The sequence below is a fragment of the Gadus chalcogrammus genome, chromosome 12, assembly GCF_026213295.1.
Source record: "Gadus chalcogrammus isolate NIFS_2021 chromosome 12, NIFS_Gcha_1.0, whole genome shotgun sequence".
NCBI lineage: Eukaryota > Metazoa > Chordata > Actinopteri > Gadiformes > Gadidae > Gadus > Gadus chalcogrammus.
This window is the reverse complement of record NC_079423.1, coordinates 27,940,176-27,964,401: the sequence shown is the minus strand read 5'-3', so window position 1 is coordinate 27,964,401 and position 24,226 is coordinate 27,940,176. Positions and strand designations below refer to the sequence as shown.

At 46.2% G+C, this 24,226-nt stretch overlaps 2 protein-coding genes across 3 annotated transcripts in view; both read left to right on the top strand.

Annotated features, from left to right (window-relative positions):
- LOC130392799 (cytosolic carboxypeptidase 6-like) overlaps window positions 1-24,226 on the top strand; it is a 131,368-nt gene that overhangs the window by 63,173 nt on the left and 43,969 nt on the right. The window lies entirely within an intron of this gene.
- On the top strand, window positions 461-8,800 carry bend5 (BEN domain containing 5). 2 transcript variants are annotated; one of them, XM_056603626.1, is made up of 6 exons: window positions 461-735; window positions 1,716-1,846; window positions 2,478-3,060; window positions 5,878-6,026; window positions 7,499-7,712; window positions 8,553-8,800. In XM_056603626.1, the coding sequence occupies exons 1-6, from the start codon at window positions 552-554 to the stop codon at window positions 8,747-8,749; spliced, it is 1,458 nt and encodes a 485-aa protein (XP_056459601.1). In that variant the 5' UTR covers window positions 461-551; the 3' UTR covers window positions 8,750-8,800. The 2 variants fall into 2 exon arrangements, with proteins under 2 accessions (XP_056459601.1, XP_056459602.1); XM_056603627.1 differs by having other exon boundaries at window positions 642-1,070.

Genomic DNA, 24,226 nt, shown 5'->3' with positions numbered 1-24,226 from the left:
ATGAAGGGACATATCAAAAGAGTATTCTGGAAAAACAAAAGGCACTCACGTTTGGTCACAGAACAAATTCCACCCGGCAGGTGGTTATCTTGGGGGGTTTATTCCCACTTGAGTGTACCTAAACTGCCAAATTTATTTGAAACAAAAGGACAGTAGAGGGGTTCTGAGTCATGCAATTCTTGTCATTTGCCATTGTTCATTGATGAGTTCATTGATGGCAAAGACTCCAGTAATGTAGTTACATTACATTAATAACGCTAATTAACGAAATTTTATAAATACATAGAAAACACGAAAGAAGCATATATTTAAACCAATTGCGTAAAAAACGCTTTAAATAAAGTATTAAAAAATAGTTATATCGATTGACGTTTTCCTTATCTTTAATTGTTAAAGTCCATTGCTAATGCCTAGTGATGAACCTCAGTGATGGGGACCAGACCAGAGTAGCCGAGCGCAGAACTCCCCTCCCTTGTGTATATATTTTTAATACTTAGAGAGGCAAAAACTGTCAACCATATCCAAAGTGTAGGACCAAAGATAAGTAAATAATGTATGCCTTTGTGAGGTTCTTGGATGAAGACATGTGCTACGCATTACCCATTTCAAATGTGAAAGACTTCAGACCCCTGCACAAAACAGATTTTGATAATCAGAAGGTGTATCTGGTTCACAGAACTGAAGAGAATGACAGCACAGGCCAGCCGTGCGAAGCACAGATCCTTGCGCTCGCAGGTAAGTTGGCTAGGTAGCCACACTTCTTTTGTCTAACGCAGTGTCTTTGTCTCCAGAATATCATCGTTGTGCACGGAAGCCGAACATGTGTTTCGGTTGATCTGTCAAGACCGGGGCAGCATGAATCTCGCACTGACAGCCACAACAAGATCACGTCCAGCTAGCCAGCGATATGGCTAGCTGCGTTTGCTAAATGCGCTAAAGTTAGCTAGTTAGCCGTATCTTGACATAATGTCATTAAGTCATATGTTACCTAAAGTGAAAAGTGTTCGGACACTGTATGTATGCGGCGAGTGATCGGTGATTATCCTGCATACTACGTGGCATGCAACCCGGTACATTCGACGTTGTTTACAACTCTCCGCTAACGTTAGCACCTTGCCTCGCTCTGTGTTTTAGCCGGATAGCTAACGTGGATGCTGGCATGCTCACCCTTAGTTGAAATTGTATTTTTAACACGTATGACAACCTTTGGTTGCCACGTTTCATACATATTCGGGTGGATTAGAAACAAGTTTGTCCGCTTATTTGGTTAACTTTGTGTGGTATCCCACTGCTTAGTGCGACATCAACAACTACCAAATGCCCGAATTCCAATGCACTGGATTCTGTCAAAGTAGTATGCTTTGTATGGCTTCGGTAACATAAGCTCAGTCCTCATTACCGTCCGCAGGCTGGGGTCTTTAACTACATTTCAAAGCTGTTTAAGCATAAGTTGTGTTTAAGTGCAGCAGACAGATATATAGTTATTTTTCTTTGTATCAAGCTTGATCAACTTTTAATAATAATGATAATGTGTACTTGTTGTGTTACTTGTTTATTGTTAATGTGTTATTTTAAAGAAAACTATGTCATACACATGGATCAAGTAAGAGTCTGGAATATACAAGAGGAACGGTTGTATGTAAAGTTTTTACCAGTTTGGATGTTCACTGACACATTTCCTTTCTGGCTTGCTGCTTTGGCTCTGCATTTTACAGAGACTGTAGAGGAATTTGAAGACAGTATAATGCAAAAGAAGATGAAAATTCCCAAGATGTCTATCAAATATTCAGGAAATTCAATTGAGAACCATTTTGAAGAGGATAGGCTGCCTCTGAGACATAAAAAGGTAAGATATTAGCATACACTTGAAGTGGGACTAAAATAGCCTCTTATAGAAGGAGGATTGTGTATGATTACCATTTTCCTTTATATCTAAAAACATTGGCAATGGGATTGAAACTGTAGCTTGCAGCATACATTCTCGTTTCATGATGGCTAGCTGTGTAATAGTGTAATTCACAAGGTAATAAGGAAGTTCTTTGCCTTACTACATATGGTGTGGGTGTGTTTATTTGCATGCGTGTGTAACATGGATATGTTCATGATACAGCATGGTATGATGGGTATGTTTATAATACAGTGTGGCATTAGCTTATGTTTGGCTAGTGCCCAAAATCCCATACACTATTTTTTACCATATGCAGGATTAACACAAATTCAGCACTCTGGACAGCTGCCCTTTCAGACAAATCCTCTGAGCGGCTCATCAAGGATCTCCCTGACACTTCCCACTCTTCCTATTGAATTAGTCTGGGAAACATTAAGACATGTCGTAACAACCCCAAAAATGTTTTTTAATCTGACTGCCCTGTCACACCATAGATGACTGGATGGTTGGTCCGGGGGTTGTGTGAGTCCAGATCAATGACCTTATCTTGGGGAAACTTTAGTTGGATTTTGGTTGTTTTGGTGTGCAGGCCTCGCCCCAGGACCACGGCCGCCCTACCTCGACCTCCTCAAAGAGCCTGGCGGCAGTGGTGGCACGGCTGGAGAGGAACGCCGCCAGCTCCTGCACGGAGGGCGAGGACTATCTGGAGGAAGACCGGCTCATGGAAGAGGAGGAGGACGGGTATTACGAAGATGAAGACACGGAAGGGGAGCAACAGCATCTCCATCAGCACCACCATCACCACCACCACCACCAGCGACGGCCACAGCAGCAGCAGCAGCAGCAACAGCAGCAGTTCCCAGGAGAGGAACATCCAGAGGAGCTGGACCAGCGGCGGCAGCACGATGCGGAGACGGACTGCGGGTCAGAGGAGTCGTTGGCGGCGGCGGCGGGCGCAGTGCCCCGGGTGCTGTACGAGGAGCTAGTGCACAGCTACAGGCAGCAGGAGGAGGAGATGAGGAGGCTGCAGCAGGAGCTGGAGCGCACGCGGAGGCAGCTGGTGCAGCAGGCCAAGAAGCTGAAGGAGTACGGTAGCCTGCTGACGGAGGTCAAGGAGCTGAGGGACTTCAACAGGCGGCTGCAGGACGTGCTTCTCATGAGGCTGGGCAGCGGTGAGAGGCGAGATACACGCACATGCCTGCGTACACACACACACGCACATCAGAATTTTCTATCAATATCAGGGACCAAAGTAGAAGGTTATGATATCTTTAACCTTAGCCCAAACTCTGAATAGAGCATGCACCTTCCTGCGGATTCAGAGCAGCTGGTTTAAATTCCGGGAACTTGTTCACTCAATCTCAAAAGGGTTGAACCTGGAAAATGCACTCTCATGATAGGCTCAAAGCCATACTCTATCACCCTCAAATTGTGATTGATCAGTGTATTCCCAAGCCGACCTGAACTCAGTGCTTTTATTGGTTAAAGTCACAGCCTGTTCCAATCATTAGCGCTACGTCAACTTGGAGGAGCTGGCTCTGCAAGGTTAACTGAGGCCTATCTAGGGTTTGGAGACAGTTGTTTTGTTTTTATTTGGTGGTTAAAATAACAAAAGGTGTATTATTATGGTATATTAATTAGGGCTGCCAACTTCTGGCCTCTTGTCCGACCATACACTCATTGGTTGGACAATCGCTGGTGTTACTTTCATAAGGAGAGAAGCGCTTCTTAATCCATTATTTTTGGGGACTGGAGCGACAAATGCAGAACAATGTATCTGATGTTTGAGTGATTTGGACCAAGAGTGGATCTGAAAGCCACGGTCTTCCTTCACACAGTAATCACACGCTATTGAGTCTACCAGGTAGAATGCGCTCAGTGCTCTGTGGCAGATTAAGTTAATCTAAGATAAAGTGCAGATTTAATTTCTTTCCAACCAATCGATTGGTCGAACAGTATGATGAAATTCAGTAAGCCAAGATTTTCTTTGTCTGACTACGGCCTTAATCTATTATTTTTTAATAGTTAATTTTTTAAGAAAAGTGAGGCATTTCATAAACAACAAAGATTGCTGTGACTGTTTTGTCACGCGTTTCATTACTCTGTTTGGTTGTAGGTCCATCCAATTGATTCCAGAGGAATTTTGGTCTGCAACCGTTGGGAACGACTCTTTGAAAATGAACTGAGAGGTTCCATACTAATATGCATTTGCGAATTGGTCTGGCTATGTCAGGCTAGTTCACAGCATGAGTCGTCACGTTAGCTCAACTGAAAGTAGTGTTATCTTGGTATCTGAAACTGAAACTGAAAATTGTGGCTTCCTCTGATTTCTTACTCAACTTTACCTGTAAATCCAGCTTCTTCAAACAAGGCCCGGATTAATATTGAATCACATGACACTATATCGTGTCATTCTTTGGAGCCTGTTTCTCAACTCCCACAGTAGACGCTAGCTTTCAATCAGAGCCACTTCTAGGAACTTATTAGATGGATCTGGCTGCCTCAACGTTGTAGACTATTCACAATGTTCTAGTGTGAATCGCAATGTTCCAGTGTGAATAGTCAAGTAATCAATTCACAACCAGGCTGCAGTGCAATGAGAAATGTTGAGCAAACGTAGCTCTTCAAGGTGTCAAGCAGAAGGGCTCATTCCTGGCAGTGACAGGCTCAGCCCTGGGGCTTAAACCGTCTGAGAGGGCCATAATTCATGCTCGCTAGACAAACTTCTTAACATGTGCTTTGCATAATGCCGCGAGGGGATGTTAGGACGCTGGCACAAGTTGGAGAAATTTGATGTGGAAGTGATGTGAACAACATTAGCCTGTTACTATTGAAGCTAGGAAATGCTTGTTATGAGAAAAGGGTTGTTCGATTTGGAGCTATGAAAAGGGTCTTGTTGGCACACTGAGTTGAACCAGCACTTCTCTTCTAAATGGAAGTCTCACTGGGTGCTGAAATCAAAGTGAATCAGCTGACAGCCTTGGTGGGCACATTAATGATAAGACATATCGCAGCATGAGATGCAACAGACGGCAACATGTGCGATTGGCTGGTTCTGGCCCAAAGTAACTGGAACAGTAACTGTCTTTTAGTCCATATGACTGGAAAACATAAGATCTCCCCTTGTATTTCTTTTTTCTTTTTACAAAGTTGACTGACTCTACTTGACTTGAGGTGTACAAAACAAAAACCTCCCCACAGCTGGACTGGACTGGACTGGTGGTTTCCCTGGTCCAAAAATAGGCCTTTTTATTTCAGAATAACTAAGATAAATAAATATTGTGGCTGGACTGTTCCATCTGGGTTAGGTTTGATTGTTTTGCTTAATATTTCCTGTTGATGTATTTCACAATGCAAAAATAGTCATCCAGACGGGAGTCCAGCTGCATTTGTCTGCACAAGCTCAGTGGTGCATAGAGATTGAAGGTGGAGTAAGAGGACATGAGGTATCCATGAACGGCACAGCTCTCTAACAAATGGCAGGCCCGGGCCTGGCTAGTGGCTGCATCAGGCCTTTGTCCCCTGTGGGATGTCACTGGCTGGCCGGCCCACTGGCATGACATCTAAAGGACAGGCTGAAGATTACAGCACCCGAGGGCGACGGTCGGCAGGTGATGGAGTGCACCGACCAATATTAAAACTCATCAGCTAAATTGGAGCTTAGAGTGGCCCGCCACCAAGTCAGCTTAGCTTTAGCCACTGGGCTAAAATAACCGGCTGTCTCCCGGTACCGGGTATTCTGGCCCCGAGCTGGTAAGCAAGGAGTCAGGCAGGCGCCGTTCCAAGGTTAGAAATCGGGGAAAACCCCCCCCTGGCCACCTTCTGCTGGGGAACCGCTGATACTGAGACGCATCCCAGGTCCACTCAGTTGTGATTTTTCCCTGAGTAGTGTTGTAGTTTTGTTATTAATCATTTCAATCATTTCAGACTCAGGATTTGTGTACTTCCGGACTACAAATATGGCTTCTTCTCACCCTCCCGTCTCCCAGAGCCCATGCATGACAATGGCACTCAGACAATGAAGGCGGAGGCGGTGGAGCCCATTGTAGAGGTCCAGGAGATGAGCAGGGAAGAAGCCAACACCAGCTCCAGCCACTCGCCGTCTCCGCGAGCGGTGTACACCTGCAACGACGGCAAGGTCAGTCCCACCGCGCCACCGTATCCGCCCCTTTTTTTCGATTTAATTGGCTTTCTCCTTTTCCGTCTCCTCCTCATCATCATTGTTCATAGCAGACATGACTCACGGCTCCTTCTGCCACGTCTCTCTCCCTCCCTCTCTCTCTCGCCGCGATGGGCGACCCTTTCTCCTCCACCGTTTTCCTCCCCCCCCGTCTTGGTTTCCTCTCCCTTATCGCGGAGCTATAATTTGAGATTAACCCCCGTTAACCCCGTGATCCCATTCCGTTCCTCCTCCTTTGTCCTTGGCTCACCGCCGCCCGGCCACTTGTGGGCGTTTTGTTTGTGTGTGCGTCCGTGGAGATGGCGTGATTTAATGGGAAGCGGCCTATTTCCTCTCAACACGCGTGAACTTCAGGGAACACGGTGTTGGAAGTTAATCAGCCCTAGTTTTTTCGAGTTATTTTACCCCCTTCTGCGGCCGCCCGCCCTACCCGAGCAGGTAAACAAGGTTGAGAGGATTATTATTGTTTCTGCCGGCCACCACCACCACCACCATCATCAGTGTTTATTAGCCTGTTAGGGTTCTCTGCGCCCCCCAAACACCGTAATTCAGCCGTCGTCCTGTCGGCGGATGACAGGGGGGAATTGGTACTACAAGCTCTGGGGCCCGTAGCCACGTGAAGCGTGAAGAACACAAGCAAATTAGAACTCTCCTCCTACATCAGGGACCCCGTATTAATTATTTTCAGCAGAGGAATTTAAAGTGACTGACAGGTTTGTGTGTGTGTGTGTTTGTGTGTGTGTGTGTGTGTGTGTGTGTGTGTGTGTGTGTGTGTTGAACTTGAGAGCTTGTGTATGCTGGCTTGGGGGCCCTAAGTACATGAGCTGCCCAGGGAAAAAGCCCTTTGGATGCGAGCCTAAAGACTTTGCACTGATAAGTGAGGTGAGGATACGGGAGGCAGTCAATGATGCCCTGTGATACGTTTGCTCACACCGATTGCCTAGAGAACGCTGCCTAGGTGATCCTGTCGTCGTGAAGTTTTCTGCAGACTTCCGCATAAAACGACACAGTACACACTGAAGACTATGTCAGCTTCAAACAGAGTTTTGATCATGTTCTCCTGTGTTCCCTTACCTAATTGGATGGAGTGTGAGCTGGTTAAAGGAGATCCGCCCCTGCTGGCCGGGGTCATTAATCTCTGTGTGATCGGAGTGGTTTTAAACCAGTCTGGATTAAAAACCAGTCTGGATTTAAACCAGTGGGGATTAGGGTGTTCCAACAGTGTCGCTGAGTTCATTCCCTAACACTTTCAGTTGCTGTGTGTGTGTGTGTGTGTGTGTGTGTGTGTGTGTGTGTGTGTGTGTGTGTGTGTGTGTGTGTGTGTGTGTGTGTGTGTGTGTGTGTGTGTGTGTGTGTGTGTGTGTGTGTGTGTGTGTGTGTGTTTCGGGCACATGTATGTGTACTGATCTGGGCGGTGTCGTCCCCCACAGGTCCATCTAGGAGGGGGCATCTGGGTGGAGGAGGAGAAGTGGCACCAGCTCCAGCGCACCCAGGGAGACTCCAAGTTCACCAAGAACCTGGCGGTGATGATCTGGGGCACGGAGACCCTGAAGAACCGCAGCGTCACCGGTGTGGCCACCAAGAAGAAGAAGGACGCGCTGCCCAAACCCCCGCTCTCACCCAGCAAGTTAAAGATAGTCCGAGGTAATGCCACGGCCCCAGAGGGCTGGTTCCTGCCAGCCGCGGACAGCTAAACCCTTGCCCTGCGCGGATTTGTTTTAAGCTGAGAGAGAGTCCACCTCTTGACTCCGCCGGTGCAAACCTCCTTTGAGTTTAAACATATATTGCAAGGGCGTAGTGGGCTACCCCCACTCGGTCAGACACGCTAAAGTAGAGATGCTCTGCTAAGGGGCTCTGGTCAGGGGGGGGGTGCCCCTTCAGTCGGACGCGCTAGGCTAGAGATACTCTAGTCAAAAGGGGTTTGACCACCAGCGTCGACAGTATAAGGGCAGAAAAGCCCAAATGAACCGTGTGGACGGGGATAAGCTAAAGAGGGTTCAGGCTGGGTGGGTAGGTCCTGAAGAGCAACAAGGTCGCGAGCTGCAAGGGTAAAGCAAGTAGGAGGGCGTCAACACACGCGACCCGTGACCTTTGAGGCCCGTGGAGGATGGGCCTCAAAGGCGGGGCTAATGCGGTCGGACAGGTCGTACGGCCGTCCTGTGATGCATGCGTACTAGGGATCGACCGATATGGATTTTTTTAGGACCGATACGATTCTTTTTTCATCAGCCTTAGCCGATGACCGATACGCCGATACCGATTTTCTTGAGCCGATATTTGGAGCCGAAACTGCTTTTGCTCCCTCAATTTACGTCATAAAAATTACACAATAATGATAACAAAAAAAAATCATGCCGGGGAAAATGTAATAAATATATATTCAAAAATCTCAAATATCGGCCGATATATCTGTAGATCACTATTGCGTACTCGCCCTATTGAAGATCACACGGTAAACACACACACTTCTCCTCCTCCCCCCAGAGTGTCTGTACGACCGCGTGTCACAGGAGACGGCGGACAGCGCCGAGATCACGCAGAGACTCTCCAAGGTGAACAAGTACATCTGCGAGAAGATCATGGACATCAACAAGTCCATCAAGAACGAGGAGCGCCGCGAGTCCAAGCTGCTCATCAGGCAGACGGTCAAGATGGAGAACTACGCCTACGACGCCATGTAGCGTCCCTCTCTCTCCCTCTCTCTCTCTCTCTCTCTCCCTCTCTCCCTCTCTCTCTCTCTCTCTCTCTCTCTGTGGGCCACGGTGTGAAGACGACGGGGAGGGTTGTAGGTGGTGGGGACCAGGGAAGGGTGGGGGTCGTTCTCTGATATGAGCAGCATTCCTATTTCTTTTTATTATATTTTTTTTTTACTGGTATTATTTATTTATTTTGGTAACCGTGGCCCTCCTTCAGCATCCCCTATTGGCCCCTAGGAGTTTGCAGACGGCTTCACCCGCCAATCAGCTCGGTGGACCGTGTGACCGCGCTAAGCGCCTAGGAACAGTGGTGTGAATATTTTATAACTGTTAGAGTTTGGGGTCTTCAGATTTTGGTCTCTGTTTGTTTTCTGAAACGGCGTTTGTGTGCGACGCAAGGCGGATTCTGTAGGGCGTGATTGGTCAGGTAGAGAGTCACTCAGTGTCAGATCATGGTCTTGCAGTTTTCGAGGAATGAGGCGTTTCCCCTCTCTGTGAGTTTCTTATGAGCGGTTGCGGTATATGAATACGGTATATTGTGTGTGTGCGTGTGCGCGCGTGCGTGTGTGCGTGCGTTGAGTGAGAAGTTAGCCATTTGTGGGGATCACCGTTGCATGGTGATTGCTGAGGATTTCCGTGTGTTTGATGGACAGTGGTGTGAAATAACGGTGAGGAATATCTAGAAGCACTTTGACTACAGGGTCTTAATTACTGAATAAGCCAATGGGGAAGGTGGATATTGTGTAGCCCAATAGATTAATTAATGCGGTCATTCGTGAGAGGGGAATTCAGATCGATCCGGTTTCGGAGGCAGTTGTTGTGAAGCAACGTTTCATGTTTCTGTTGCTTTGACCTCACTACAAAACCAGTCTGCTGTTCCCCCTGCTCCAAACAGTTCTCCGAAAAATGTGAGCTAGTTTTAAATCACTTAAGTTTTTAGTTATCTTTGTTCAGAACAGATGCTGTGATTGCCTAATGGATTATTATTATTTTTTATGTGGGGTTGGGGGTTGGGTGGTGCATACGACAAGCATATTAACGCCAGGAATCGCCTTACAATAGATTTATAATAGATTGGGATCACCGCCGGGATGGCCCTAGTGCATCCCCGGACCTCGAGTAAGCTGTGATGGTGTATAGCGAGTGGCGCAGGTCACCCTCCCGGTGGCAGGTCACCACATCTCCTAGCCAGGGTGAAGAGCCAGGGTGGGCCGGCTCTGCAGAGCGACAGGCCCCCAGTTTAACCGCGCCGGTGCGGTCGCACGAGGCGCTGGATGAAGGCAGTATTAGAGGCGGGTGATGCGGTCTGTGAAGCCTTCCTGTACCGATGGCAGGGGTTTGTTTTGGGCCCCCTTCAACCCCCCTCCCCCCTCCCCCCCATCCTCTTTTATTCCCAGACCCTTCCAGAGGGACAGGCAGACGTTGCCCTTGTGATAACTTCCTTTAAGCCATACCATCAGAACTTTGGAAATGTCTCCCCCTTTTTTCGTTTTCTTTTTCTTTTTTCCCCGTTGAGTCATTTAGTGTCGGGTCGCTGTTTGTTTTTCCTCTACTCCTCCCTTGTTTGTTTGTGTCCAGATTCCTGAATGGTTTGTGTGGCTGTTTGCAGGCTGGAACTAAACGCTGCAGATTGAAATCTCTACTGTGACCTAAGGTGGCTAACTGTGAATCTGCTGCGGAGATGCCCGTCAAGCCTTTCTCTGTTTGTCTTATTTTCTCTCCTTCTCGTTCTCTCTCTCTCTCGCTCTCTCTCTCTCTGTATCTTTCTCTCTTTCTTTAAGAGTTGTTTGTTTGTTTGCAGTTTGGTTCAGTTTGTCGATGTATGGGACGTTTTTAATCAGACTTTTTTTTTTTTGTTAGGCTTACCATATTTCGGTGACATTTTAGTGTACATAAAATTTAATTTTTATAAAGTTTATATTTTCGGTGTCTAGTTCCGTCGCCTTTAACCCACGGCATCAGCAGTTTTATTTTGGCCGGTTATATCAAAGTGACGTTTTTATTTGATTTGAGGATATCTGTCAGGAGAATCATTTGGCTTTCAGCTTCTTATTGTGTCCAAACGGTGGTGTGTTGGCGTTGACACGCAGACGAGAGATCAAAGAAAAGTGTTGTTCCCTCTCAAAGCTGTGACGTGCTCTGTGTTGAACACAGACGAGGCTGCCTCCTAGCATATGAAACTGAGTGATTAGAAATGTATAATGCATTGATCTTGGGTTGTGATGTGATTCGCTCAACGGGTGACGGATAGGTCTTCCCCTTAAATTCCCCTGACAGTCCACTTCGGTAAAAAACGAGATGAGGATCTATCGTAGGGTTCGAGCTTTGCGCTACTTGGGTCGAGATGCAGTAGACGGCTAGCTCGATCCAAATCATTTACATTGAATGCACTTTAAACCCTGGTACAATTCAACAAACGTAAAAGAGTTGTAACTGTGTAATTGTCCAAAATGACATATTATTGTATCATTTCTTTCCTTTTTATTTGTTCTATCTTTATAGAATTGTAAGGCCCAGCGATCGCTGTGTAATTAAGAAGCACCTTAGGACCTGTTGGTTCGGGATTGTTGTTGAGCGTGAATGGGAAAAGGTGAGAAATAGCTTTTCGCTCAGTGAGACCGGCTGTCTGCCCTCGCAGGACAAGACGTCCCAGACGTCAAGTCTGGCGGGCAAGGCGTGTCAGAAGGGAACTAGATTCCTGAACCTTAACAGACTCTCCCCTGACCTGAGTCGATTTATTCGCTGGTGTTGTTGTAGTTTTACCGGCAAGCGGCCCGAAACATTCTCGATGTACCACCTGATAATTAGATAGCCCGATCTAAGGTCTTCAGCGATGTAATATTTACATTGACTGAATAGTGTGCTTATGTACCGTGTAAAGATGCTAGGTGAGGAATGACAGTGGTTTGTACAGATAATGGAGTATTTTTTACCAGTGAGTGGTTCTAAAGCCAAAGTGTTGAGAGGTGAATGGGATAAAGGTAACAATGAGGTGACTGACTGAGGAATCAGCCAGATTTTTTGCACAAGACTGGCCCTTGCCAATGTTTTAGCGCTAAACAAATCTTAATCCACCACAAAGGTGTCATATTAGATCTATAATGTATATCTATATATATGGTTTGATTTCAGATCTCTCCCTTTCATGGTGTATGTACAAAGTATCAGCATGTATAACTAATACTTGCAGCTAAAATAGTGTATTTAAACAAAACGTTTTCTGCTGTGTTAAGACAAACCTTGCTGAGATTCTGTAACGCTGTTGTCACTTTGGTTTTGATTTTCTGTTGCCAAAAAAAAGGGTTGGTAGTTTGTAAACAGTGCTCAAGATAGCTATAACAGCCACTGTCATGTTGAGTTGTTTATCAAAGGCTGGATTCCTGCGGTTGGATTACTACTGGTGGTAGTAATCCTTTAACCGAAAAACATCTCCGGCAGATCAAATCTGCGTCAACGTTTTTTTTTTATTTCTTTGTGTTTCTTTTTTTCTTTTTATTTATTACCCATATTTAGCCTTATCTGCAACTGTGAGGCCAGACCCTGTCTCTTGTAGCAAGGCCCATGTCGAGGACAATCTGGGCTCAGGCAGCACATGAGCAACACACACGTCGACAGCGACGAGAGCTTACAGCATCCACGCTGCCATCCAGCACCATCACAGACCAGGGCAGGGGGGGGGGGGTAGGACCATCAACAGCCGGGGTCACCACAACGGGAGACAACCTGCCCCCCCATCACACCACCGCTCTATCCAAGGGGGGGGGGGCGTTAGAATAATATAAAGAATTCCGAAATGTACAAAATGCGCACTGTGGAACTTTCTGTGTTCAGGCTTATCTTGTGAAATCCTGTCTTGTCTAATCTGCACAAGCAAAGCAGCTTTGTGATATTAGTTTTTATTTAGGGGGGTCGTTGTTTGACAGGTTGTTGTTGTAGATATCAGTCTTAGCTAGAATCTCCCGACAGGGCTCTGTGTCGCATCGCCTGCCTGCGCCGAAGACTGGTCGTGGTTTTCGACGCAAGACGCCGTGTCAGACTTACCTGAGATTGATAAAATGAGCCCCTGTGTTTTTATTTCGTTTTTTTTGGTTTATTTTTACCCCTTGCACCCGTACTTCGACAAAAGTTGTGCGGCAAACGTTGTATACAATCCACAAAACCGGTTCTACTTCATCTTGCTTTTACCGTCCTACCTCATTGCTACTCTGGTGTCCGTTCGTCCGTGACTGTAAAACAAATATACGTGTATTTAACAAAAGAAACAAAAAAAAAAAAAAAAAAAAAATGAAAGACGCTCATGCAACAGTTATACCTGATTATCCTCTTCTTAACATGTACAGTATATGAAACTTCTCAAAACACCTCAGTACTCTGGAGAGTCTTGGCGTACTCCGAGGGGGACGGGTCAGTTTTAATACGCGCTGCTGTAATTGGTTGTCTGCGTGGGGACGGGGTGTCCTCTAGGTGTCTATCTCTGCTCTTTTTGCTCTGTTGGTGGGCGTGTCTGTCTGTGTTCCGCTTTTGAGATTTTTCAACTGGTCGACGGTGCTACCAGCAAACAGGTTTTCTAACCGATCTGTCTATCGGACCTCAAATGGTGCTATGTTTTTTCTATGTTTTTATCGGCATAAATACAGCTCTGTTACTAATGTGTGTGAATTGCCCGTATCTTGTCAGTTAATCAAGCTTATGAAATGTTAAGCCAAAATTATATAATCACTTTAATGTGTGTGTGTATATATATATTTATGTATATAGATATATCTATATAAATACTTATATCTATATACATATATATTTATCCATATATAGATATTTATAAAATAAATACATATATTTACATATATATATTTATTTCTAATTATATATTTATATTATATATACATATATTTATATGTGTGTATATATATGTAATATATATATATACATACATTTAAAAAAATACTCTTACAATCTGTCTACTATCCATCCAAATATTGGTCATGCAATACTTTTCCTGGACTTTTCCTGTACCTCAAAATGGATTCATCAGCATCTACATATTTCCTAACTGTTTACTTATTAAACTTTATTGCAGGTATGACAAATATGCATTTCTATACAACTAGATCAGGCTACACTAGATACAAACAGGACTAGTCCACACTCAGATGGCAATTCCATGAACAAGAATGTGATTTCACTGGTTGCATGCTTCATTCTCCCCAAACAAATTATATTCATTTTTCATCCACGGCTTTGGATCTCTGCAAAATGTATTCTACTCGGGTCAGAATAGCTTCATAAGACTTGGTTTCACAGAACATGGTTTTACATAGTTTCATAGTGTTTATGTCCAGCTATAACAAGTGAGGCGATGGGAGTTTAGGAATGTACGTAGTGTCCGTACCAAAGAGGATCCTACTTGACAAAGATTCAACTGTACTATTGTGCTGTTTGTTTAGAATAGGTTTTGTACGACGGTGAGAACTTGAGTGGAAAGACCATGAATTATTGACCTGAGGGCAATTCTTATCAATCAGAAGCGCTGTTGCAGGATTGCCAATCACCCACTGTTTTTCCCTTTTTGCTGCTGAATTTAAAGAAAATAATTATCAGATATGAATATATCTAAGTCTATATAAGTAAATATGATTATTATTTAAATATATGTATCCACCAAGCGCTTTTCTCATTGACAAACGACTGTGAACCTGATCTTTGCTTTTCTAGGCACAGCGCAGAACAGCTTTACAGCGTCACAAGGCTTTAGGGTGATTATATTTCACTTGCTGGGTGTGCATCTCATTCCTCTCACACTGGCCAGTGACATCAATGTAATCCACCAAGATGTTGAGCTCCATCAGAGCACCAAAAGTATTTGAAGTATGTCACTCATTTTTGTAGTCCTCCTGTTAGTTGTACTATCGTATATGTGTGTTTGCGTGTGTGTATCTTAATTCTCTGTGACCATGAAGATTAACAGGCATATCCCTCTCTACTGTGATTCAGGTGTCGTTTATGTGGGATGTAAGGTTGGGTTGGTAGAAAAGACTCTGCCTCTGTCAAACCGAATTTCCACACACAATTTCGGTCGGTTGTATTGTGTGCATATTTTGACTTGGAGACTTTCCACTGCCTCTACTTACTGTACACTGGAGCTAACCGTTCATCCGCAGAGAAGGGGAATATGCTTGTGAACCTTGAGTGGAAAGAGTAAAATTTAGAATCTGCGCTGAACATAGCTACCCTGTTATAATTTTGTAGAAGTCAAAAGAAAGCAAACATACAAAGACGTGTTTGAGCTGTATATGTTTATGTAATGGATCTCTTCTCTACCGATGATCAGGTAATTACAGTAAGGTCTTTACCAAGTTGGAACAAACGCAGTGTTGATTAGGTTTGAGAAGAAATGGATCTTATCCCATGTGAGGCCTGTTGTCAAGGCCTCAACGATATGAGACGCTGTTAAAATGTCCATGGCCCCATCCCAACTCCCTTAAAGACTTGCTCCACATTCACACAAAATGTAAGCAGTATTGGATCAAGCGTGTATATGTCTTTGTTAAACCTGTAACACCTCTGCTACGCGAGCGACTCTTTTTGCGCTAAGCATCCTGTTGTTTTTGTGTTCCTCTTGCTGCAGTCAGGTACACTTGTTCAATGTACAGATCAAATAAATAAATACAGACTTTTATTCTATCAGCGCAAGCCTCTCCTTCCTCTCTGCTGTCAATGCTGATATACTACTGCTGTTCTGGTACAGAATATCTCAGATCTTCCCTGAGATGTTCATCGTATTTCTATGCTTTTGGGTCCAGACAGTGTTTCGCCATCTGTGATCATCTGTGATTCGCAATCGTTTTTTGACACTGCAGCACCTATATCTAACTAAATCTGTTGTTTTCACATCAACAACTCTTCTGATGTTCAAGGTTAACCGTTTCTATGTTTTAGCCAAATGTTTAATTAGGCTATATGACATTTTTTGTCTTTGTTTCAGAGTTTATTTGGTCCTGTTGCTGTTATTTTGTTGCATGCATAGCATCATCAACAAGCCTTATTTGACTCCTTGGTCTTCCCAGGAGTTGTGTTTCTCAACTGAACTGAAAGCATTATCAAACATAATTTTTTATAAATCTGATCAAGTCAAAGCCGACTCACCTTTAAATGTGTATAACAGAACTTATATTTCACTTTATTTTATTTTAGGTAATTATAAAATGTAATTACATTTGCCGTCTTTTTGGCAAAATACATTAAAGTCAAAATACAAATCTCATGATACAATGTCATAATACAAAACTGTGAATTGCGACAATTTTTAACAAGGACTACAACAAGTAGGTTCAACCATTAACTGCAAAAGGGTGTTTTGTAGTGTGATTACAGTCCGGTGAAAAATGTGTGCGAAAATCCCTTCGAAAATCATTACCGAAAGTACAAATACCCTACATCTCAAAGATTTCTGTCTCATTTTACTTTGGCTACATCTATTGCAATTACGGTTGTTGCAGTTGCCTTTTTCTTCCTCACTTCCAAGAGACCCAAACAGTGACATCAGTATGTTGTCAGTTTGTTTGAGCGAGTTGAAGAGAGAGTCCCTTAAGTTAGCTCCTCCTTCCCTCTCTGGCAAAACCATCACTGCTGGTTGATGGAAAACACGGCACTAACGGGGATACAGACAACCTTGTGTTACCTCGTTTGGTGATGACTGATGACTTGACAGACATTTATTTACATGAAAAACTTCAAGAAGATGCAATGTCTAGTGTGAACCATGTTTCTACAGCCGGTGTAGTTCAACATGTATGAACTACTATAGCAAGCCTGCTATAGTAGGGCCAACTCACAACCACACTTCCTCAATACTGTCTACGATAAAAAAAAAATCCCACCAGCACTCTCCAATCGCTTGGAGAGCGAGGGTTGACCTTATTGCTTGGTTTTCGGATCAGTGCGTACACCAGTTAAACTGTGTCTTTGCGTGTGCATGGGTTTGTGTGTTTGCATGGGTGTATGTGTCTGTCTGTGTGTGTGTGTGTGTGTGTGTGTGTGTGTGTGTGTGCCTCTGTGTTTGCCTTCAAGAACTCTACAGTGAATGCAAAGGGATTAGCTGGCCGATCGATTTCAGCATCAGCTGCACAGCAGCAAGGAACAAAAGTTCACTTCTGTTAGTTCATTCATGTTCCAGCACCTCTGCTGTGCCTGTGAGCTTCACAGAGCGAGCTGACGATGTCTATCTGCCTCTGCCCCGTTCCTCCACTGTATATATACCCCCCGTATCTACCAGGGCCCGATAAGACACACAGAAATTGGGTATTGGCATATCAAGAGGGTTTGCAAGAAGGCTGATTTGTAGACGCTTCAGCCTGCTGGAATAACCTCCGAGATTGGATGGTGGGGAAAACTGATAGAAACCGGTCGATCTCCCGCTGTGCTCGGTGTATGGGGGGGGGGGGGGGAACTACCCCCACAACCACCTTAGTTTCCGCCCATGTCTCTTGCCTTGAGTACCAGCAAATTTCCATATATTATTGCCTCGGTAAGCAAGTGTGGGCCAGGCTTTTCCCACCGCCCAAGGGGACTGCTCAATGTCATTATCTCTGAGGCCTGCCACCAGCCTGTAATGTATTGCTGCCGAGGATTTATTGGCACTGAGATGATTCATCGGTGCCGATGATGGATCGGGGGCGGCTAGGTCAAGTTGGACCGAGTCGCACTGGGCCTGACAGAGCTAGTCTCTCTATATCTCTCGCTTCTCCCCTCTGTCTCTTTCTCTCCTCTCTCTATCTCGCTCTCTCTCTCTCTCTCTCTTGCTCTCGCTCTCGCTCTCGCTCTCTCTGTCTCTCTGCGTCCCCTCTGTCACAGGGACAGAGTGTACCCTCAGCCTACTGCAGTATATAGAGGCTGCTGGACACTATATATTTCACACACACGCGTGGGCACCTAACCTAATAAATATGGTCATCTAATTCTATAGGCTTTTATGGAGCTGATTCATAGTGCCCGAGCGTTGCTGTATTAGCAGTGCCATGCACAGTTCTTTTGCATCCCTGTTTCAGACGCTGGGCTAGTGTCCTTCCCCTTTTGACTTTGTCGCTTTGTGTTTTAATACCGAGATCCAAAATGGAAGCAAAGATAGATACATAGAGTGGGAGATACGTGATTGGCAGAGCATATAAACATTGCCTTACGCCTCAACCCACAAAATGTTTACAGGTGCAAGGGTCATGCTATCCTTAATAATATCTAATGGTGTGACTGTCATAAATACACATAGCCTCACGTGTTGTTGTGTTTGGACGTGTGTAGATGTGAGTAACAGTAATTGTGTTCATGGCCCTAGGTGTCCAGGCTGTGTGACTCAGTATCTCGTCGTCTGTATTTATCCCTGAAGTGAATGCAGGGGGTTAACCGACAATGTGCTATGTCCTAATGAATTCTGCCTTTGGTCTTTTTCATTAACACGAGGGTAATACGCTTGCCAATCACGCCTGAAGACGGTACACACAGTGGCTCCGCACTCTTTTTACATCGTCTTCCCCTCACTCCCTGTTGCTAATCCCATTCCCTCCTTCCATGTCCCCCGTAGCTCTGGTATAAACCTGTCTTCCTCATGCACAGGCATGCTGACTCACACAGGACCACCAAGTTGACTGACAGCTTCTGTTTGTTTTCTTTTTTCTTTTTTTGTCTTTTCTTTAAATTGCCCCTTTTCAGCGAACCGCCTGCACTTTTGCAATGAGTACATTTTGTTGTGCATTAACGTGTTTTTCTATAGAGCTTATTTTCCTGTCATGCTGCCACTTGGTCTCATTCCCTCTCTCTTCTCTGGCTCTCTCTCTCTCTCACTTCAATCACAGGACAGACACACACACACACACACACACACACACACACACACACACACACACACACACACACACACACACACACACACACACACACAGAAACACACACACACAGGACTTTTCAAATGTCTTCCTTTAATACAGACCAATTAACAAGATTCCCAGTGATGACAAATTCCTTATTCTCCGAGCGTTTAAAGCTAATTACGCTCCCGGACGAAGCAGGTTCCAGTGGGCTCTCTGAGGTGGAGGCCGGCTGACAATGGCACACGATGTCACCGGCCCCTCCGCTCCACACACGCCAAGCGACCTCATCTGCTTAATAATGTTCACACACGTCCCACAGTCTCGCGGTCCTCTTCCACACACTCCTCTCTACGCGTCGCTCACAGAGGCTCGGCCGTCGGCCGTCGCTCATCTTTCCCGTCGCCCTCCCCTCTCACCCCCTCCTTTCGTTCATCTTCCTCCGTCCTTCCTATAAATCTTTCATATCTCACAGCTCATATGTTCAGAGCTTCTCCCCTCGCCCCTCTCCATCTTCCTTCTACGCCTTCTTCTATCTCTCTCTTCCTTCTGCCACTCTCTCTCTCTCTCTCTCTCTCTCTCTCTCTCTCTCTCTTTCTCTCTCTCTCTCTCTCTCTCTCTCTCTCTCTCTCTCTCTCTCTCTCTCTCTCGTGCGCTCGCTCGCTCGCTCGCCCCGCTATTTAACCCCTCCCCCCTCCACCCATCCCTCCAGAGCAGAGGTGGTGTTTGGAATAATATTCGGCTAATTGCTGTCTAATAGCCCCTCCTAATGATAATAGGATGCGGTAAATAAGGCTTGCTACAAGACGACCAAATTTGTCACATTTCAAGGGTGATCAATCTGTGTCAGACATGCGGGACCCAGCCGGTCCCCCCCCCCAAATGTTGGATGTGAATGTCACAAACACTGATTTGTCTCATGCATCTCTCTCGTGATTTTCAGAGGGAGGGAGACGGGCCTGAGTAAGTCACACGCCTCGTCAACACAGACATTCAGAAGCCGTTTCAAACCACCCTGGTTTGGTGTGGTGGAGGCATCACGTGTGAATCAATCCAAACCAGCCATGCAAACAATGCTGGTCTTTAGATAAGAGAGTAAGCTTCTACCATCAACATACTTTAGCTAGTTTAGGCCTTTATACGCTAAAGCTGCTTTCACACCGCCGCGCGGCAACCTGCCGCCTCCGTTCCCCGTGTTGAAACTTTCGGCGGCAGCCGTTTTTGAAAACGCCTGGCCCTTCACACCGCCGCGCTGAACCCTCCGGCAGCGAGGCGGTGATAAGGGCGGTTGCCGCGCGACGGTGTGCAAGCACCTTTAGGTACAGTCCCTGGAACCATATCCTCCACCTTATTTACAAGAAAAACGATTTTTTTTGTATTGCAAAGATATGAGACATGTATGGAGAGGTCAGATACCGCAGGGGACTGCTGTGTGCAGTACTGCTAGTCAATAACGACAACCAAAAAGGGTTGTTGTCATTGACAAGTAGTAGCGATCGACTAGTATTAGCGAGGTTATTACTCAGGGCAGGCAAATAATTTTTTCTTCAGTGTTTCCTTTGTAAACTGTAAACAAATGTACTCCACACAATTATTATTTCCCAGAAATGTAGTTTATTAAAACATGAAACTAAAAAAAATAATTTGAAGTTGAAGATTGCAATTTTTCTATATCGTATATAGAAGATATGTTATTCTAGGTCTTTAGTAAGTAGCTAGGTGGTTAATCATGTCAGTCTGAACAACTGGCTGCAAAGTTTGTCCTAGGATTGTTAATGTCATGACATTTGTTAATCATTAGGCAACAGCTTCATCTCTATTCAATTGTTGGGCGAATTAACATACCTGGGTTGTGGTGGATTTTGTTCCTAGCTCTTTGAGTCAGCACTATCCATTAAAAAGATTAGATTTACATTTTAATCAAAGATTACACATTCATCCCCTTTTTACTTTATTATTAATCAAACCTCCGCCACATAAACCAATGAGGAAAAAATACGGGGGGTGAATCGGAGGGAAGGGTTAGAGGCGCCCCAAGAAAGAAAAACAATTTCACTTCTCTGTAAGTCGTACCAGTGGTCATTTAGCTAGCCTCTTTATTTAAATGGTAATGTGCATCCGTTTAAACAGGCAGGGCGAATCAGCCTTGGAAAGAGAGAGGCGCTTAATAATACATAGATAAATAAATAAATATAAAAACAGAGACGGTGAGTTTATCTCCGTTCTGCCGAGAGAGAGAGAGAGAGAGAGAGAGAGAGAGCGAGAGAGAGAGAAAGGTGAGAGTGATGGAGAGGGTGACTCTGCAGGTGCTTCTATTATAATTAATTGGGGTGTGATGAAGGATTCCTTTCTCAGTGGCCAACAGCACAAAACAAATACATTCTCTCCCTCGCATTCTCCACACCTCCATCACTCGCGCATACACACACAGGCATGCATACACACACACACACGCACACACACACACACACGCACACACACACACACACACACACACACACACAACAAATGAACTGACTAGAAGACCCAGTATAGTCTCCAGAATAAGACAGGAAATGCAGGGGGGGGCATTTAGGAGGAAGTACACCATGGATCCGGGAAAGGTTAAGTTGCGGTGTGTTGGATTGAAGTTCACTGTTTCCCGTCGTCTAGGCAACGACCCTGTGCGCACCGAGCGCCAAACTGACACGCGTCTGCCCGGTTTAGTCCCAGTCTGGGAACCCCAGTTCTGTGTGTATGTGATGCCGTGCACACATCTGTGGCGCGCACACAAACACACTCACACATGCACACACGCAGGACACACTTCAAGCCATGCCAGTCTTCCTGCCAGCATGCACTGTCAATGGCCCAGTGCTAATGAGAGACCAGTTAGGAGCTGTCAAATGACCCTGGGCCGTCCGTTGTGACGGCGTGTTCAGACACACGGCACACAGAGAGGCTCTTACCAAGGTCAGAAACTCAAAGGACCCATCACAACAAACGCTATGTCACATCGCAGGCGGAGATGCGCCTTTTGACTGATGTGATCAACAATTTTTGAGGGGGAAAATTGACCTGGATTCAGTTTTGCTGGCATTTTTGCCACAAATGTTGCGTCCCACACGGTCGGCCAAACAAGAGTTCAGAGTTCAGTGTTGAAGAAAGAATAGCTGTTGATAAAGAATTGATAACCACCCCTAATTGGAGGATGACCTGTGAGACACATGAGATGAGAAACTGTAGTGTTGGTCAATCTTTTGCAGATCATTCACTCATGTTCTATGATAATATCTAATCAGTGTACAGTCTGTTTTTGCACCAATTTTGTTCGTTCTCTCCTCTTATTTTCTTCACACGCTTCCAGCCTGTTATTTCGCACACACACGCACGCACACACACACACACATACATACACACAGACAAACACACACACACACACACACACACTGACACACACACACACACACACACTGCACTGTGGCTGTTAGCCTTCCTAAATGTGTTGACAGTGAGAGTGTGAGCTGGCTAGCTGTGTAGGAACTGATGCACAGAGTGAGAAACCAGCGGTGTCGGTGCCAGGCTGTGAGTGTGTGTGCGTGTGTGTGTGTGTGTGTGTGTGTGTGTGTAAGCGCTGAAGTCTCGTCTGACAGCATGCCAGCAGCTTTGCACCTGCAGCCCAGCTAGGTGTTGGTCGGGGGGCCTGGCAGGGGAGGTGGAGGGGGCGTGGGGGAGTGGGGGTGTAGATACAGGAGGTCAAGGGGGAGGTTGAGCGGGGCGCTGCTTGTTCAGGCACCGGGAGGGTATATGGAGGGGAGAGATGTGAGAGGAACGGAGAGGAGGCGGCGAGGCGCCGAGACGCAGACACAAAGGCGGCGGTGACAGCGGCAAGCCGAACCGCCGTCGCCGCGTCTGCTCCTCGGTGTTTCTCCTGCACGCGTCTTCCAGGGTGTAAGATATGTAAATACGTGTCTGCTGTTCCTCCGACACGACTCTCCGCTTTGCACGTTCACCGTGTGCCTCGATTTGTGTAAGTGCGTGTGTGTGTGTGTGTGTGTATGTTTGTGCATGTGTGCGTATGCGTGCCTTATGTGTGGGTGCCTGCATGCGTGTATGCGCGTGTGTGTGCGCACGCGTTTGTGTGTGCGTGCGTGTGTGTTGAATATGAGTGTGTGCGCGTGCACGTGTGCGCGTGCACGTGTGCTGGCGCGCGTCCCCGTCCCCGTCCCCTCTCCCCTGTGTTCCCATCAGCGCGGTGTTGCGGCGGTGTGACAACAGCCAATTGGATTTGACACGTTCTCTCATCGTTAGCCCGCGGCGCCCGCAGCCTTTCCAGGGCCTCATTTGTCAGACTTAAGGAAATGGCGTTATGCGACGATGTAACGCCGTGTCACAGAGGCGTTCTGTATCAACCGCCGTCTGCCGCTGGATGGACGGGTGAGGGCTACTGTTGGGGAGAGGGGGGGGGGGGGGTTGTTGAGCATCTGCGGCTAACGCAAAGACAATCATGAGAAATACACACAAAAGTTGTGTTGTGTTGCACATTGTTTGCCTTAAACTGACTTTATTGCTATGTGTGTAATCGTGTGTGTGTGTGTGTGTGTGTGTGTGTGTGTGTGTGTGTGTGTGCCTTTGACTAGATGGGTTTTCCTGTGTGTGTGTGTGTGTGTGTGTGTGCATGTGTGTCTTCATCACCATTCCATTTGTTTACTCTTTTCCGACGCTGAGTTCACCACAGCTCGGTGGATGCTGGGCGCCCACTAACATACATCTGGGCGTGTTATTTATAGCTTTTCCCCTACTCTGCATTCATCACTGATTGTGAGCCTTTTCAGCTGAGCTGGTACGGTTTACCGCGAACTGCAGCGCAGAGAAAGTTCTGCTGAGGCTCGCTCGATATGTGTCAGGGAACTTTGCGACACAGTCGCGGTGAGAGGACTCTTTGTGCGGAGAGCCGGAGTTATAGGATTCCGCGGGCGTTGATCGTTTACCGCCGTAGACCTCTTTTGACAAGGGATAACTTGAACCGATGGAAACATAACCGAGGTAACTAACTGAGCTGACAGGCAAGAAGTCACACAAACCCCCGTGCACCTAACACTTTCTTCTCAGGTGCTGTCATGACGCTCGCACACTGTTTGCGCACACACAACCTTAACCGACATCGGTCGGCGGCCACCGACGGGGCGTGGCACACTCTCGCCGTGTTGGTGTCGCTTGGTGTTTGTGGCTGTTGGTTTGGGCGGGGTGCAGGCACGTTTGGGTGTGTGTGTGGTTTTCGACCTGCGTACATACGCACGCTTAATAGTGCGGACTGTTTGAGGGGTCCATATGGAGACGGAGATGGAGAAAGGGAGTGATGGAGAGGGGGGAGATGGAGGGAGTGAGAGGGAGAGGTGGAGAGGTGGAGCGACGGAGTGGGGGAGATGGAGCAACGGAGAGGGGGAGATGGAGCGATGGAGAGGGGGAGATGGAGCGACAGAGCGGGGGAGATGGAGCGATGGAGGCAGTGAGAGTGGAATGGACAGATGGGTGTGGGTTAATTGAGGCTGACGTGGGTCCAGTGTTTGTCTGTCCCCAGCTGACATGTGGCTCCTGGCCCATATGTTCCTCTCTCCATCCGTCT